Source organism: Suillus discolor (assembly GCF_016758755.1).
Source record: "Suillus discolor strain FC423 chromosome Unknown F5147scaffold_14, whole genome shotgun sequence".
In the NCBI taxonomy this organism is placed as follows: domain Eukaryota; kingdom Fungi; phylum Basidiomycota; class Agaricomycetes; order Boletales; family Suillaceae; genus Suillus; species Suillus discolor.
Genome location: NW_024541261.1, coordinates 223,874 through 238,157, shown reverse-complemented (window position 1 = coordinate 238,157; position 14,284 = coordinate 223,874). Strand labels below are relative to the sequence as shown.

At 47.9% G+C, this 14,284-nt stretch overlaps 4 protein-coding genes across 4 annotated transcripts; all 4 read right to left on the bottom strand.

The window, feature by feature from the left end:
• Positions 1-104: 104 nt before the first annotated feature.
• Positions 105-653, bottom strand: F5147DRAFT_532231 (uncharacterized protein; the record flags this gene model as incomplete). The annotated part of the gene is made up of 1 exon (XM_041430101.1): positions 105-653. A coding segment is annotated over one exon (549 nt), but the record flags the coding sequence as incomplete, so codon positions are not given.
• Positions 654-1,563: 910 nt separating this feature from the next.
• On the bottom strand, positions 1,564-2,326 carry F5147DRAFT_683654 (uncharacterized protein). The gene is made up of 4 exons (XM_041436558.1): positions 2,212-2,326; positions 1,950-2,163; positions 1,811-1,894; positions 1,564-1,762 (listed from the first exon to the last, which is right to left on the bottom strand). The coding sequence occupies exons 1-3, from the start codon at positions 2,265-2,267 to the stop codon at positions 1,838-1,840; spliced, it is 327 nt and encodes a 108-aa protein (XP_041295392.1). The 5' UTR covers positions 2,268-2,326; the 3' UTR covers positions 1,564-1,762; positions 1,811-1,837.
• A 1,142-nt stretch (positions 2,327-3,468) lies between these two features.
• Positions 3,469-4,678, bottom strand: F5147DRAFT_791288 (uncharacterized protein; the record flags this gene model as incomplete). Its single annotated transcript, XM_041443069.1, has 4 exons — positions 3,469-3,716; positions 3,780-3,943; positions 4,001-4,171; positions 4,237-4,678. The coding sequence occupies 4 exons, from the start codon at positions 4,676-4,678 to the stop codon at positions 3,606-3,608; spliced, it is 888 nt and encodes a 295-aa protein (XP_041295391.1). The 3' UTR covers positions 3,469-3,605.
• Positions 4,679-7,874: 3,196 nt separating this feature from the next.
• On the bottom strand, positions 7,875-8,602 carry F5147DRAFT_771135 (uncharacterized protein; the record flags this gene model as incomplete). Its single annotated transcript, XM_041441195.1, has 5 exons — positions 7,875-8,128; positions 8,194-8,227; positions 8,309-8,418; positions 8,465-8,497; positions 8,554-8,602. 5 exons carry the CDS (start codon positions 8,600-8,602, stop codon positions 7,875-7,877), a joined length of 480 nt encoding a protein of 159 aa, XP_041295390.1.
• Positions 8,603-14,284: the final 5,682 nt, after the last annotated feature.

The window sequence follows — 14,284 nt, the reverse complement described above, 5'->3', positions numbered from 1 at the left end:
CCATCGGCCAGAGTTCCAGCACCAGAGCTAAGGAGCAATTCAGCAGGATGCTCACTGAAGCCTGCTGTTTCCGAGGTGAAAGTGTGGCGTGCATTGAGCTCGTGGTCTTGAACAACACGATCACTCAGACCGGGAATGGGGCCGTCGGTGGGATACAAATCCATTATTGACGCATCCAACGGAACGCTGGCATAAAGAGCGTTGTTGTGCTTGAGCCAAACAAGGAAACTCCATATCTTATGCTTGCGGACACGGAAGAAAGAAGCAAAACGCATAGGATCAAACGGTTCTGGGCCAATAAATATCACACTCAGGAAGCCGTTTACATCAGAAGGCGTCCGAGGTAGAACAGATGCAGTAGACACGGTGTTCATCTCATGTGCACATGTGTTACCATGGAATACTCTGGGTTGGGTGGGATCAGATGATTGAAAGAGCCGAGTGACATGCGCAGTAATTGAATACAAAGCACATACTTTTTCCTCAACCCACGTCAAGTCACTAAAGCGGTCAGGAAGGCTGCCCCGATACAACTGATTTGCCAAAGCCAACTGGGGCATCTTATTTTTGGACAAAGAAGACTGACACTCGGGACATAGATTGATGGTGATGGCCTTCGAATCTTGAAACGTGATACCAGACTTTTCTAACATCAGACCGTCGATGATGTCGTTTCCGAAAACAAAGCATGAAGACACACTCTGAACGACACAGTTCTGTATGATAAATCTATCAGTGACACGAAGGAGTTCTAGATTATAAGAGGCTAAATCCTCAGAGAGTGGGATTGATACAGCAGCAGAAACACACCGTGAGCAAACCGCACATACAGGAGGTTCCATCCACTGGGAACCAGACATATAATTGCCGAGACAGCGAAACACAACATCGTCTGGAACAATGGCCGGCCATTCACGCTCACGATCATTTCGAGCTTTGTTTTCCTGAAGTATAGCATCTTGTTTTCGATGCAGACGGGCTGCCTTTGCTTTTTGGGCAGGGGAGATGATATCCATCGACAACTTCTCCAGTACATATGCCCCGAACTCATAGTCCAGAATGCACTGAAGGGCTTGACTGTCTGAAAGTGTGTACGACTCTAAGAAGGGCATGTGTGCAAGGAGAATGTTGCACAACACGATTCCACTCCCACAATTGAGGTGGAAGGCCCGTTGCCGCACAAGGTTTGCAAGCGCATTGCATGACTTTCTGTGAGAGCGTCTGTCGTACAAGCTACGGAGGTGGGGTGCCTGCCGAAGGAGACTAGACTGAATATCAGATCGGGACAGTCTCTCAAGTCTCGGAGTAAGATCTTCAACAGCAAGAGACATCCACGGCAATTGTAAGTGTATCGATGGGCGAGGATGGCCAAGGGCGACCGTAAGTGGTGGAGGAATACGCAAGGCATCAGCAACCTCCACTCCATACACGCGGCGAAAGTCAGCTGCAACCAATGTGCAACGATTCCTGGCACAAGAAGGTGGAAGTGGTTGGTGTGCAAAGTGTTCAAACAGAGTCGCATCTGACATGAGTGCAATCTCAGTGCGCCACATGGAAAAATGAGACAAGATGATACGGACATAGTCACGTTTGTTGCGTGCATCCGTCTTCCTAAACACAAGGGTTCGAGCCAGACTACACAGTACAGATGCAGACAATGTGTTCAAGTTGTCCTCATAGCACTCATCCGCATAATTGAACCAAGGTGGGTCATGGTGTACACCAGATCTGAGGCACATCGCAGCCGTGGCCACACTTTGGCCTGTGAGTGAATTGAGTCGGAAAAACACTTGGCAATGGGAATACATGCGATTTTCAAATTGTGCGCGTCCGAATGTCATGTGAACATTATCAATGCAGACAGACAACGAAACACCATCAAAGAGAACAGAAACTGAATGGGACCGTCCAACATTAGCAGGTAACTTCAAACGACACTTTGGACATGCATCACAATGTGTACTGAGAGAAGCACGCAACCAGATGCAGAAGTTTTCAGAGGTTGCGAAGACAGAAGGATGATATTGAGGATAGTAGAGAGGATCATAATACAGCGGGTACAATTCAATCAGATGACAGAGGTTATACGGCGGGCATGCCGCTACCTCGAGCACTCGAGGCACTCGAGAAGGATGTTTGGAAATAAATGGTGACACAGCCTGCCTGATGGAAAAATCAGAAATAGTACAGGATCGAGCAAACATAACTCACAATCGGAGAAGCACACACAAATGAGCACGCGCAAGAGCATACGATGAGCGGCGCATCTTTCACAATGGCTCGGAACCTACCATAACGATGTCGCATACGAAATAATAGAGACGCTAATAAACGGCAAGAGGTGGGAGACCTAAGAGAAAATGCTATCAGGTGCTCACGTAATCATTTCCCGCGGGTCGGCGTACAGGTGCCTGGACGATTTCAAACGACAAAACCCTCCTCCCACTAAAGTGGGTGTCGGGGATTGGTTTGAACAGCTCACCTATGTTGATATTCCGTCCCAATCCGAGTCTGCTATCAGGTCAGTACTAGCAGTCATCTGTCCACATGCCCTAGTTGCTCTTTCGACAATGATCCTATTTCTCTTTGACTTCCCATACTTTTGTCGTCACATCCCAGGATTCACTCACTACTCGGGGGTCATTCGGACCATCCGTACACCAGCAGACAGATAACAAACCGTGTGCGCCTCATCCTTGTTATGTCACGACGACCTTTCCGTGTCGATATCCCACAATCTCGCTGCGCCATCCAAACTCCCGTTTGCTATCGTCTTACCCGACAAACTGGTTGACCACTTCTTCACTTCCTTCGTCCTTTCAGGCCTCCCCAACTTGAAATTGGAAGCGAGCTATCCCCATGAACAAGTGATAATCAGTTGTCCACCGGGTAGGCACAAGAACCTAGACCGAATCGGTATGTTCTTCCATCTTTCGGTGAGGCACTCTTGCTGATGTTTTTTTTTGCTTCGCAGAGGCGGGGATGAATGATTTTGGTTCAGGAACCTCACCTATCGGACGCGGCAAAATTCCAGTTCTTACCTTCAAACCCATACAAATGGCATCACTAGTGACTCAGCATAGCTTCACCCTCACACAGGAGTGCGATAGAGTGAGTGTTTTGTCTCGTGCATGGTCGAGTCAGGAGGGAGATCGCTGTTTACTAAGTCCTTTGCAGTCATTCATGCTGCATTCACCCACGGCTTCAGCACAGGCTTAGGTGCGCAAATCTTGATCAATTGCCCAAGTCTCTTTTTCTTACTGCACACTTTCTTAAAATCTCTATTTACGTGTAGCCTTGGCATCTTACAGAGTTTATAGTCCCAGCAGAATTAGATCAGATTCGAACACAATAGCTGAACAAAGCATGATTTGACATGAATATGAATGACACGCATCAAAATCAACGAAATACCGAGGGAACATAAATACTGGCACTATCCCAATGTCATCTCCAACTTCGCATGCAGGGTGCCATTGCAGTCTGCATACATAGTATTTCTGCACATTGTGTTGTCAGTCCAATTGATTTGAATGGAAGAACAGCCACAAAGTATGTCCCCGCTCTGTGGCATGGGAAGACTTACTCGTACATCAGCCAATGTTCTAGGGTCCATGTGAAGATGATAAGCTCCGTATCCGTGTACGTTCGAGCGGGCGACCTGCGTAACCGATGGGGGATTGAGGAATCGTGAAATCATCAGGATGATTTGGCTTCTAACGAATCAAGAAAGCTCACCAGCGAGGCGTGAGGACCACAGGCTCGCTGTTACACCGTACTCGCAGATCCTGAGGTGGGATTTCACATCCAGGTTTCCCCGAGTGAGCCTCGATGACCAGGACAGCATCTAGACGCGTTGGCAAGCTTTCATCAGAAAGTTTCAAGTGGATGCGGCAAAACCCGTCGGGTGCCACTGATGACATTCGGAGCGACCAAATGCGCCCTACGAGGATTGAAATATCAGCGTGAGGAACACAGAGAGTCGAGACATGGACCGTACCCGCCGCAACAAATTCTTTGCCAAATTTTCGTTTCGTGAGCAGTCGCTTCCGAAACATTCCAATGCGGAAACAGACGTTAAATTGGATCTTGCACATGCCGTCCCCTGTGTCATGGATCTGAACCTCATCCGGTGGACAACCCAAAAATTTTCTGAAAGACTCGTCCTTGGCTGATCAGTGCACAAAAATTGATCAGTCGATTAATACTCTCAGGTAAACAGTAATATGCACTTACAGCTGCCAATAACGCGTGCTAAGTTCCGCTTTGCAAACAATGCGTGGTCACTGGTCAACATGCAAGCGAGCCGCAAGTCGGAGACGCAAGCAGACGAGAATCGGGTGATGAATGAAACAAATGCCCACAAGGCTTCTCGTCGGTGATTCACAATCGCCCAATACATTGCCGTGTGACCTTCGATATTGCGTTTTTGCAGGAGTTTGGAGAATTCTGCAGGTGAGATAGCAGCAGCACATGTATTAACGGTTGGGACGATAGAGGAAGATGAAAAATTGGGAGCGGAAACGATGTCACGGATGCGAGATAAAACAATTGCTCGTTTCTCCCTCTTCTGCATGAAGGAGAATATTGATGGTTTGCCAGTACATTGGATGGAATCTACCGATGGCGATTCGAATTCGTACCGGGGAGGCAAGGTAGCAACTGAATTGGTAGCCATTATGGAGGGAAAGTGATGCAAAGGCAAGAAAATAGGGGCTTGTCGAGTAAGGGGCGGTGGCGATGCTGTAGGACTATACGGTTAGTGAGCAACCTTTCACTAAACAGCTCGAAAGCGATTGATATTGATGATCGGCGTCTCACGAGAAAGTTTAAGTACTTGGCTTGGTGCAACCAAATGTAGTTTCCGCAGTTGTGTGGACTGATGAGGTCAACCGCGTGACAGTTCATCATCAAAAACCATACTAGTCGTTTAGTTTGTCGTCATAAATTCTGACGATTACCACTTTGTGACCATAAACCAAGGGGGACGACCTCCTACAAGCACTTCGACAGCAGGTGCCACGTGCTTTTGGTTTTCCAGCTCCACAAGTAGATGGGTGGAGTGAAAGACACGAGGGTGGCCGTGGGGCTACGTTACCATGGATCCTCCTTTAAAATAAAGTTGTGATATGTAAAGCGGTGATATTTCTGCTGGCAGCAGGTAAGAGTCGCTGCTAGTAGCTCAGTTTCTGTGGCACGTAATGACTGGAAGGGTCAGGTTCTGCTTAGACCATGATGCCAAACAGAAGCTGGCTAAGATAACTACATAAGCGTTATTTTTCGTGAGTATAAGAGCAAGTCATCTTCCTACCGCCCACCTCACACAAACAATGCGCTTCTCCTTCCTCACCGTTGCTGCGCTGGCGATATCTATAATTTCTGCCAGTGCGTGCCAGAAAGACGGCGCCATTTGTACCCATGACAGTGACTGCTGCAGAAAAAGTAGTTGCGTTTTCTTTGTCAGTAGTAATAGTAGTTCAAGTTTTTGCCTGATGACTCACCCTTTGCACCTTGTAATAGGATCCGACTATTCCTAAAGTCTGCCATAATCCTAAGGATGGGCCCCTTGCAGCCTGAGGCAGGAACATACCATCGGTGTGTTGTGTTTCAGCTTTCCCATTGATGCTGTTGCTGATCGAATAATATGCAGTTCGCTGCTGATTGAAAAATAGATAAAATGTAATATTTGCAGCAAAGTGAATGAAGTATATGCGCACTTTTACTAGTCTTGGTGTAAAGAGAACGGAGTCCAGTTTAATCCAAAGTGGTTTGACCACATGTTACACCATCTTCGATCAGCTACGGCTAGAATAAGGACGGTTAACGGCTACAAAACCATCTTGCCACACGGACAAATTGAGGAAAAGTATGGTGCAAATATAGGGCTTAATTGTCTGCTTTTGTAGTGGTATGACATGAGCGTGCTAATAAAACGCAACGACCGAAGGTCACCGCTTGTCAAGTAAATGCTATGATCGCGCCTAGACTGGTACACCGTACGCAAATGTAAACAAACTTTCCAATCATGGGACGTCAGCGCCTGGGTTGAGAGTGCACGTCTGATATCGGTCTCCTCTGCGTTGTGAGCGGCTGAATCTCCTGCCTGTCGGTCGTTGTTGTGTGAACATAAGAAAGATATCGACTCGGATGATGGGCAGTGTGATATACCCTTCTCCTTGAGATAATTGAAGATGTCATCTGCAAGGTTGGCAACACCGTTACTGTGGGAGGCGCGAAGGTCGTCCCATGTCTTATGGCCGAGGTGTCCCAGAACTTTTTTGCGCGCAAGGTCGAGTAGGACGTGAAGATGTAAAGGGACTATTAACATTGTAACCTGTGGAGATTGTTGTCAGGGTTTGTGGCCGGAAAGACGGGCGACTTACTTTTCTCAGTTCTTTTCTCAGTGCTTCAAAGTCCTCGGCGTGTGTTTTTCTCCTGGTCTCATTCTCTCCCTGAATCTCCGCAATCTGGTTCTGCAGCGAGGCTAGTATCTCCCTGAACTCAGTCATCGATGCGGGATTGGACAACGATGCGGGATCGGACGTTGATGCATCAGGAGTAAATAGTGCTGTGAAACCACTGGAGCGGCGGACGCTGAGCGAATGTGAAAGCCTAACGTCTTTAAGATGAGTAGATCAATGAGTAGGTCTCAGGAAAAAACGAAAGGCATAGGTTGAAGCTTACCTGGAGAGTATTTCCGCATGGCGAGTGGGTCCAATGGAGGTTCGAGAATCGAGACGGTAACATGTTTGCTTGGCATGTGATTCCGTAGAATTCCCACCATTGGTCATTGCCACTCCTTTCAGGTCGCCTTGATCGTCTGTCCAAATGCGGCTGTTGTACCTTCCGATGACGTGGTGGATGAACTTGATGAAGCGGTATGACAGTGATACCTAAAAGTATGTTCCAACTTGCCGCGAAGCTGCAAGTCTGATTCTCAACGTTCGATCTTTTTATCCAAGTGACCCCCGTAGGTAGCAATTGCCATCATCTTGCCATCGGGTGAGTAGCAAACCGCCAAGACGTAATCCCCTGCCTTGATCGATATTTTCTCCACTCTAGACATCCCACACTCTGAATGTTCCATCGTCAGATCCGCTCACCACTTGCCCTGAACTCCAGCATACACATTTCACTTCTTGTGCGTGTCCCGTCCAGGTTTTAATGACCTTGCCCGTGTCGACGTCCCACAGTTTCACTGCGCCATCCTCAATCCCGCTTGCTATGGTCTTGCCGTCCGGCGATAATGCTATGGCCTCGACTCCAAAATCTTTTCCTCCCATTCATTCACAACCTGACGCCCTTATCCAAGCCCCAGATTCGAAACTCATCCGACGAATAAGAGATGATCCGCTGTCCACCGGGCAGGTGTAGGATATGCCTGATACCTTGATCTTTCGGCAAGGTTCTGTCTCTGAGTTCTTGTGCTTCGCGGAGGCCGGATGCTCCATGATTTTGGTTTCAGGATTCACTTCATGGGTGCGTCATAATATCAGCTTTTGCCATCACATGCCACATGAATTCATTACTCACTCAGGATCCAGACGTATACAGAAAGACGAATGCAGCACGAAAGCTGCGACGAAGTGAGTGTTTCGTCGAGACTCAAGTTAGGAGGGAGATTCTTGTTAAAGTTCTCTACTGGCGCATCTTCCTCGTTTGACATTCATGTTCACTTCACAGCCTCAGCACTGACTGCAATTTAAGCGCCCACAGCATAGACCAGATAGAACTGTCCGACATTGGATAGATTACCTCAAATGGACATGTACATGTGTTTCTCCACTCGCTGTTTCTGCATATTTTCGTTGAACTTGCTTCTCTCTCCGCCCTTGATCGACTGATCCTCAACGTCCTCCGTGAGGTTTTCTTCACTAATCGTCTGCGTTCTGAATAGGCATGCGGCATATCCACCCCACGAAACGAGCGCGCCATTCAGCACCGATGTTATGAGAACGCGAGAGCGTTCTTGATGCCCCAGTGGTACTAGTGACGGCGAAAAGTGTCGAAGCAGTGGCAGTTGGAGGTGGTAGCTGTGATGATGATGCGCTAGGTGTTTGCGTGGTATGGATTTTGGGAGCTCGAGACGAACTGGCATTGAATTGGCTTCTTTCTAGCGTGATAATCTCTGCGTGAGAACAAGTCAGCAATCAAGCTCAAGAAGAACCGTGAAAGAGTAAAAAAAACGCAAACTTTCCCGCTGTGCGTCGGACCGGCCAGGTTTTGCCTAAACCATGATGCTAAATAAATACTGGCTAAAACACTCAGCACTATTGTTCGCGATTATAAGAGCAAGTCATTTTCCTACCGTCCACTTCACCCCAAAGAAAAATTTTGAGGACTTCAGCAGATCACACCACATCGCAAAAACAATGCACTTATCCTTCCTCGCCGTTATTGTTGCTGCGCTGGCAACATCTATAGTGTCTGTCAGCGCGTGTACGGCGGACGGCTATACTTGTACCAAGAGCAATGAATGCTGCAATAAAAAGAGTACCTGCGATGTCATTGTAAGCAGCAGTTTGCGTTGCATCAAGTTTTCACATGACTCACCCCTTGCGCCTTGTAATAGACTGCGGCTGGTGATAAAATCTGCGAACATTTTGATCCTAATAATCCCCCTTGCGGACGAGAAGATACCGTTGGTGCGTAATGTTTCAGATTAGCATTGTTGTTGATTAAATGATATGCAGTTCGCTGCTGATTGAGAAATGATAATGGTAATGTTTGCCGCAAAGTGAATGAAGTATTTGCGCACTTTTTAGTCTTGGTGTAAAGAGAACTCAGGCTTAATTCGAATTTGTTTTGACCACATGGGTACACTATCTTCGAAGCCATAAGCATGAAAGGCTAGAATAAGGTCGATCAACAGTTACAAACTCATTTTGTCGTAACACTGCCAGCGATGAGTTCGGGGAACAATGATCGAGCAAGAAAACAGGGACCCTCCGGTGGTGGGGGATGCTGGCACGACAGAGCATTTCATGGAGTACGGTCAGTAAATCGTAACACTGCCTGTTATCCTGGTCACACCTTCCTGGCCTCCATCCGTACTATGCAATGACAACAGAAGAGTCCTAGTCAATGGTCATGATGAATGAACTATGGATAAGATAGCAAAACACGAATGAGACACACAAGTCACTTCACTAATAGTCCACGTTCTGAATAGGCATGCAGCATATCCACCCCACGAAACGAGCGCGCCATCCAGCACCGGTGATATGAGTACGTGAGGGCGTTCCCGATACCCCAGTGGTACTAGCGACAGCGGAAAGTGTCGAGGCAGTGGCAGTTAGAGGTAGTTGTGATGATGTGCTAGGGTTTTGCGTTGTATGGATTTTGGGAGCTCGAGACGAGCTGGCAGTTGGCTTCTTTCTAGCATGATAATTTCTCTGCACGAAACCAAGTCAGCGACAGAGGAGAATCGTGAAACAAAAAAACGCACGGGCTTTCCCGCTGTGCAAGGGACCTCGACCTCTCGCAACTCGATGTCCGATCTATCTCATCCGCGTAGCATACCAGATACTAGGTTTCGAGTCCAGCTGAGAGAGTGAGACAGAGGCCGAGTATGGTGCTCAGTTTCCCCGTGAGACCTTGAGTGATGCCAGGAGGAGGAAAAGGAACTGAAGGTGCGTTGACTCGGACGTGGTACAGGAGTGGAGTGGTCATGTGGCCCATAGGCTTGGGATAGATGAATGCGCAACTGAGAATATGAGTCAAAAAATTGAATGATAGGTGGAGATCATATACATTGGCCTCTCGCAGTGCATCGTCAAAGAACCCTGGAGGTATTCGAGGAGCATCTTTCATCTTTGGAGCTGGTCGCGGTACAGCATCGACCTGAGGAAGCCGTTGTCAGCGTCATTTTGAATGAAATGTATGTAAGATTACAATATCTGAAAGGCCAGCTTCTTTTACAATAGCAGAAACATCCCACATATATATGTGATTGTCCTGGCAGTTAGTGAAGAGGAACTTTCCATCTGCAGAGAATTTGCCAGAGTACATGGTGTGTTCATGGTGAAGTGTTCCGATGGGTTGATTGGTTTCGATATTCCATAGTTGCACTGTCCTGCTGAGGTATGATGTAGTTGCAAAGAAGCGCCCATTGGGAGATAGGGAAATCCAATCGAGAAAGGAACTGACCAAGTTTTTGTACACGTGAAGAATAGTCCAAGTGGCTGTGTTGAATTTTATCATCTGGAATCCCTCCGAGTCTGGCAGCGCGCCCCAAGTGGTAAGTATTTTTCCATTCGAGATCCATGCCAGGCACCTAAAATAACCCTCGAATGTTTTGAGCAATTCGCCTGTGTTGGCATCCCAGATTTTCAGCCAATCTCCCGCTGTGGCAATCACCTTTCCATCTGGCGAGTAACGAACCCTGAGCGCTGAGCATGTGTCCTCCTGCCTTGATTGGTCCAAGGATAGTTTCTCCGCTCTTTACATCCCACACTCTGAATGTCCCATCTGTGGATCCGCCCAGCACTTGTCCTCCATCTGGACTCCAGCACATAGGAACTGTATCTGTGTGCCCCATCAATGTTTTGGTAACCTTGCCCGTGTCAATGCTCCACAACTTCATTGCGCCATTCCAACTCCCGCTTGCTAGTGTCTTGCCGTCCGGCGACAATACTATAGCAGAAAATTCGCCCTCCAATTCCTTGACCTGTGTGCCCGTCTCCATGTCCCAGATTTTAAGTAACCCACCCCGTGAATAGGTGATGAGCTGCTGTCCACTGGGCAGGTGTAGGATGCCGGTGATGGGAGTGGCTTGCTTTACGTCGATCTTTCGGTAAGGCATTGTCCCCGAATTCTCGTGCTTCGCAGGAGCTGGATACATTATTTTGGTTTCAGGGTATGTCATAATTTCAACTCTTACCATATGAATCCATCACTTACTCTGAATCTAGATGTACTCGACTTGTTCACAGAAAGATGAATACGGAACAAAATCTGCGACGGAGTGGGTGTTTCATTCGATGGAGATTCAAGTTAGGAGGGAGGGCCTCATTATTTAAAGCCTTCTACTAGCCCATCTTCTTCGTTTTACCCTCGTGTTCACTTCACAGCCTCGGCACTGGCTATACAATATAAACGCCCACAGCCTCACGGTCCTCCCATCCCACCGTGACAAACCTGCATCCCTGTGTTTCTCCACTCACTCAATGCGATTCTGTGATCGCTGTATCTATCTTTTCTCTCCATATTTTTCGTTCAACGTCTATCTTGCTCCTCTCCCCGCCCTTGATCCTCAACGTCCTCTGTGAGCTTTTCTACTACTAGTCTAGTTGAGTTGCAATCTAGCGGCCATAACTTACGACTACTATTTTCGTGGACAGGACTATCCATCCTGATCAGTACCATATGCTCGCACTCATGTCTTTGATACTCGAAGAGCCTTCCAAAGGATTTCGAATGTGGCAGGGCAAAGGCTGTCAACAACACCATCAAGCGTGATACGACAACCCACATCTTGGCACCTATCTTGTAAATGATCAGCGATTGGGCACAATTCTCCACAAGCGGATTCGGTAAGATGAGCACAGCTACCTCGTCACTGCAATGCTCCCTGACACCGACAAGGACAGTGAAATCCATACAAGTCGCACACAATTTGGCGAAGGTCAAGAGGAATTCAAGCTCCCAGGTATACACATGACGCGGGTCAACGAGGCTTTTGTTTGTGGCTGGTCTGATGCCAATGCTGGCCCAGTTTCGAGACCTGGTCTGTCATATTTGGGCTGGATGCGCTGCCCGCGAACGATGCTATTGATTGGCTCATCGTCAAGTAGACGCATGCACAGTGCTGCGCGACGTATTCCAGTGACCATATATTGTCGTGTCCTTCATTTCTTACGAACATTTATTGCATTTTTGCAAGATCAGACCACATCTGTGCGCCCGGGGGATACTATGTGATGGACTTTCTGGTTGGTTGGTTGATACCGGCTGCAATTTAGACGTACATGTGTTTAGATTACTATCCAGGGTTGCTAAATCCATCATGCTTTCTTGTATCGTTGCTGAACAGTGTACACAATGCGCAGTCACCAAGCACCATATTATACCTCAGGCAGGGGGCAACCATTGTGCAGAGTATTTGAACGACAGATGATAGAGCTAGCGAGATATAGCAAGGCGAAGCGAGAGGCATAGTGGATGTACACAGCCAGATACTTGTGAGAGCGCTTGCGCAGGAGCGAGAACACGCTCAGTGCGGTATTCATTTATGTGAGTCGCAAGTAGCGACACAAGAACTGAGGCCTGAGGCACTGAGTGCAGAATTCCAAGCACATGAACGTACCATGCGATGTGTACCTATGTCTGATACCATAAGGCGTGCTGCAGGGGTCTGCGTAGGACAACAATCAAGATTCCGTCAAAAAAGAAAACAGTAGTGGAAGACGCAGGAAACACAGTATGGTGATGCAGGATGGCCATGGGAAACTTGAGCAGGGAACAGAAAATGCCAATGAAGAATAAGAACCATGAAGATTTTCCCTAAGGTTCGTTGTATGTACTCAAGAGATGCACAGCCGATACAGAGCAGAAAACGAATCACGGCCTGTGTAAGTGATATTACGTCGCGATGTCGTTCCAGGAGCAAGTACCGTGGTGACTGCGCCTCTAATGGTAACTGTCTACGTTCTGAATAGGTATGCAGCAAACCCAGCCCACGAAGCGAACGCGCCATCCAGCACTAGTGATATGCGGACGTGAATTTGTTTCCCCTGCCCCAGAAGTACCAGGGACAGCAGAAAGTGTCGAGGTAGTAGTTGAAGGTGGTAGCTGTGATGATGATGTGATTTGTGCTGCTCCGCTAGGCTTTTGCGTAGTACAAGCATTGGAAGGTCGAGATGAGCTGGCAGGTGACTTCTTCTTTCTTGCGTGATAGTTCCTCTGCGCAAAGACTCAACAATAAAGAACTGGGAAAGAGAAAAAACGCACAGGCTTGCCCGCTGTGTAAGGGACCTCGACCTCTCGCAACTGAACGTCCGATCCATCTCGTCTGCGTAGTATACCGGATACTCGGTTTCGATTCCAGCTGAGAGATCGGGGGCGGGATTGCGTGTCTGATTCAGTTGCCCCGTGTGGCTTAAAGCGACGCCAAAAGGTGGATAAGCGACTGAGGGTGCTTTGACTCGGTGCTAGAGTGGCCCCATGGGATTGAGATAGACCAGTGCGCAACTGCCAACATATTTGTCAAAGAATTCAATCACGGATGGAGATCACGTACATTAGCCTCTCGCAGTGCATCATCAAAAAAACCTATGGGTATTCGAGCAGCACCTTTCATCGTTGGAGCTGGTTGTAGTGTAGCATCAGCCTGGGAGCAGATCCGTTGTCAGTGTCATCGAAAATGAAGTGTATCTAAGCTTACAATATCTAACAGACGTGTAGATTTGTCGACGATAGCGGTGAGGTCCCATGTGTAGATGTGACCGTCGGAGCAGCTAGTGATGAGGAACTTTCCATCTGAAGAAAAGCTTGCAGAGTTCACATAGTCTTCATGGTGAAGTAGTGTTCCGATGGGTTGATCGGTTTCGAGGTTCCATAGTTGCACTGTCTTGTCCAAGGGTGCTCCGCTTGCGCATGCAAGGATGTAGCCGCCGTGCTCATTGGGAAATAGTGAAATGGTATTGATGAAGTTTTTGCGCACATAAACTGGAAGAATCGTCCATGTCGCTGTGTTGAATTTCATGGCATTAAGTAATCCCCCGGCGATAAGCGTTTTTCCATCCGAGGTCCATGCCAGGCACGTGATTCCGGATCCAGCGTTGAGTGTTTTGAGCAATTCGCCGGTGTTGGCATCCCAAATTTTCAGTACTGTGAACCCGCCTGTGGCAATCATATTGGCCTCAGGTGAGTAGCAAATCGCATTCGAATTCATGCCTTCCATTGCCTTGATTGGTCCGAGGATAGTTTTTCCGCTCTCGACATCCCATACTCTGAATGTCTCATCCCAGGACCCGCTCACCACTCGCCCTCCGCCTGAACTCCAGCACACAGAACACACTCTGTTTGTATGCCCCATTAATTTTTTGATGACCTTTCCCGTGTCGATGTTCCGCAATTTCACTGTGCCATCGCTACTCCCAGTTGCTACTGTCTTGCCGTCCGGCGACAATGCTATGGCATGCACTCCTTTTTGTTTGTCCTCCCATTCCTCCCCAAATTGCGTGTTCCTCTCCAAATCCCAGACTCGAAATGACCCATCCAACGAATAAGTGATACACCGCTGTCTATCGAGTAGGTGTATGATGTAGCGGATGTTGTTCTT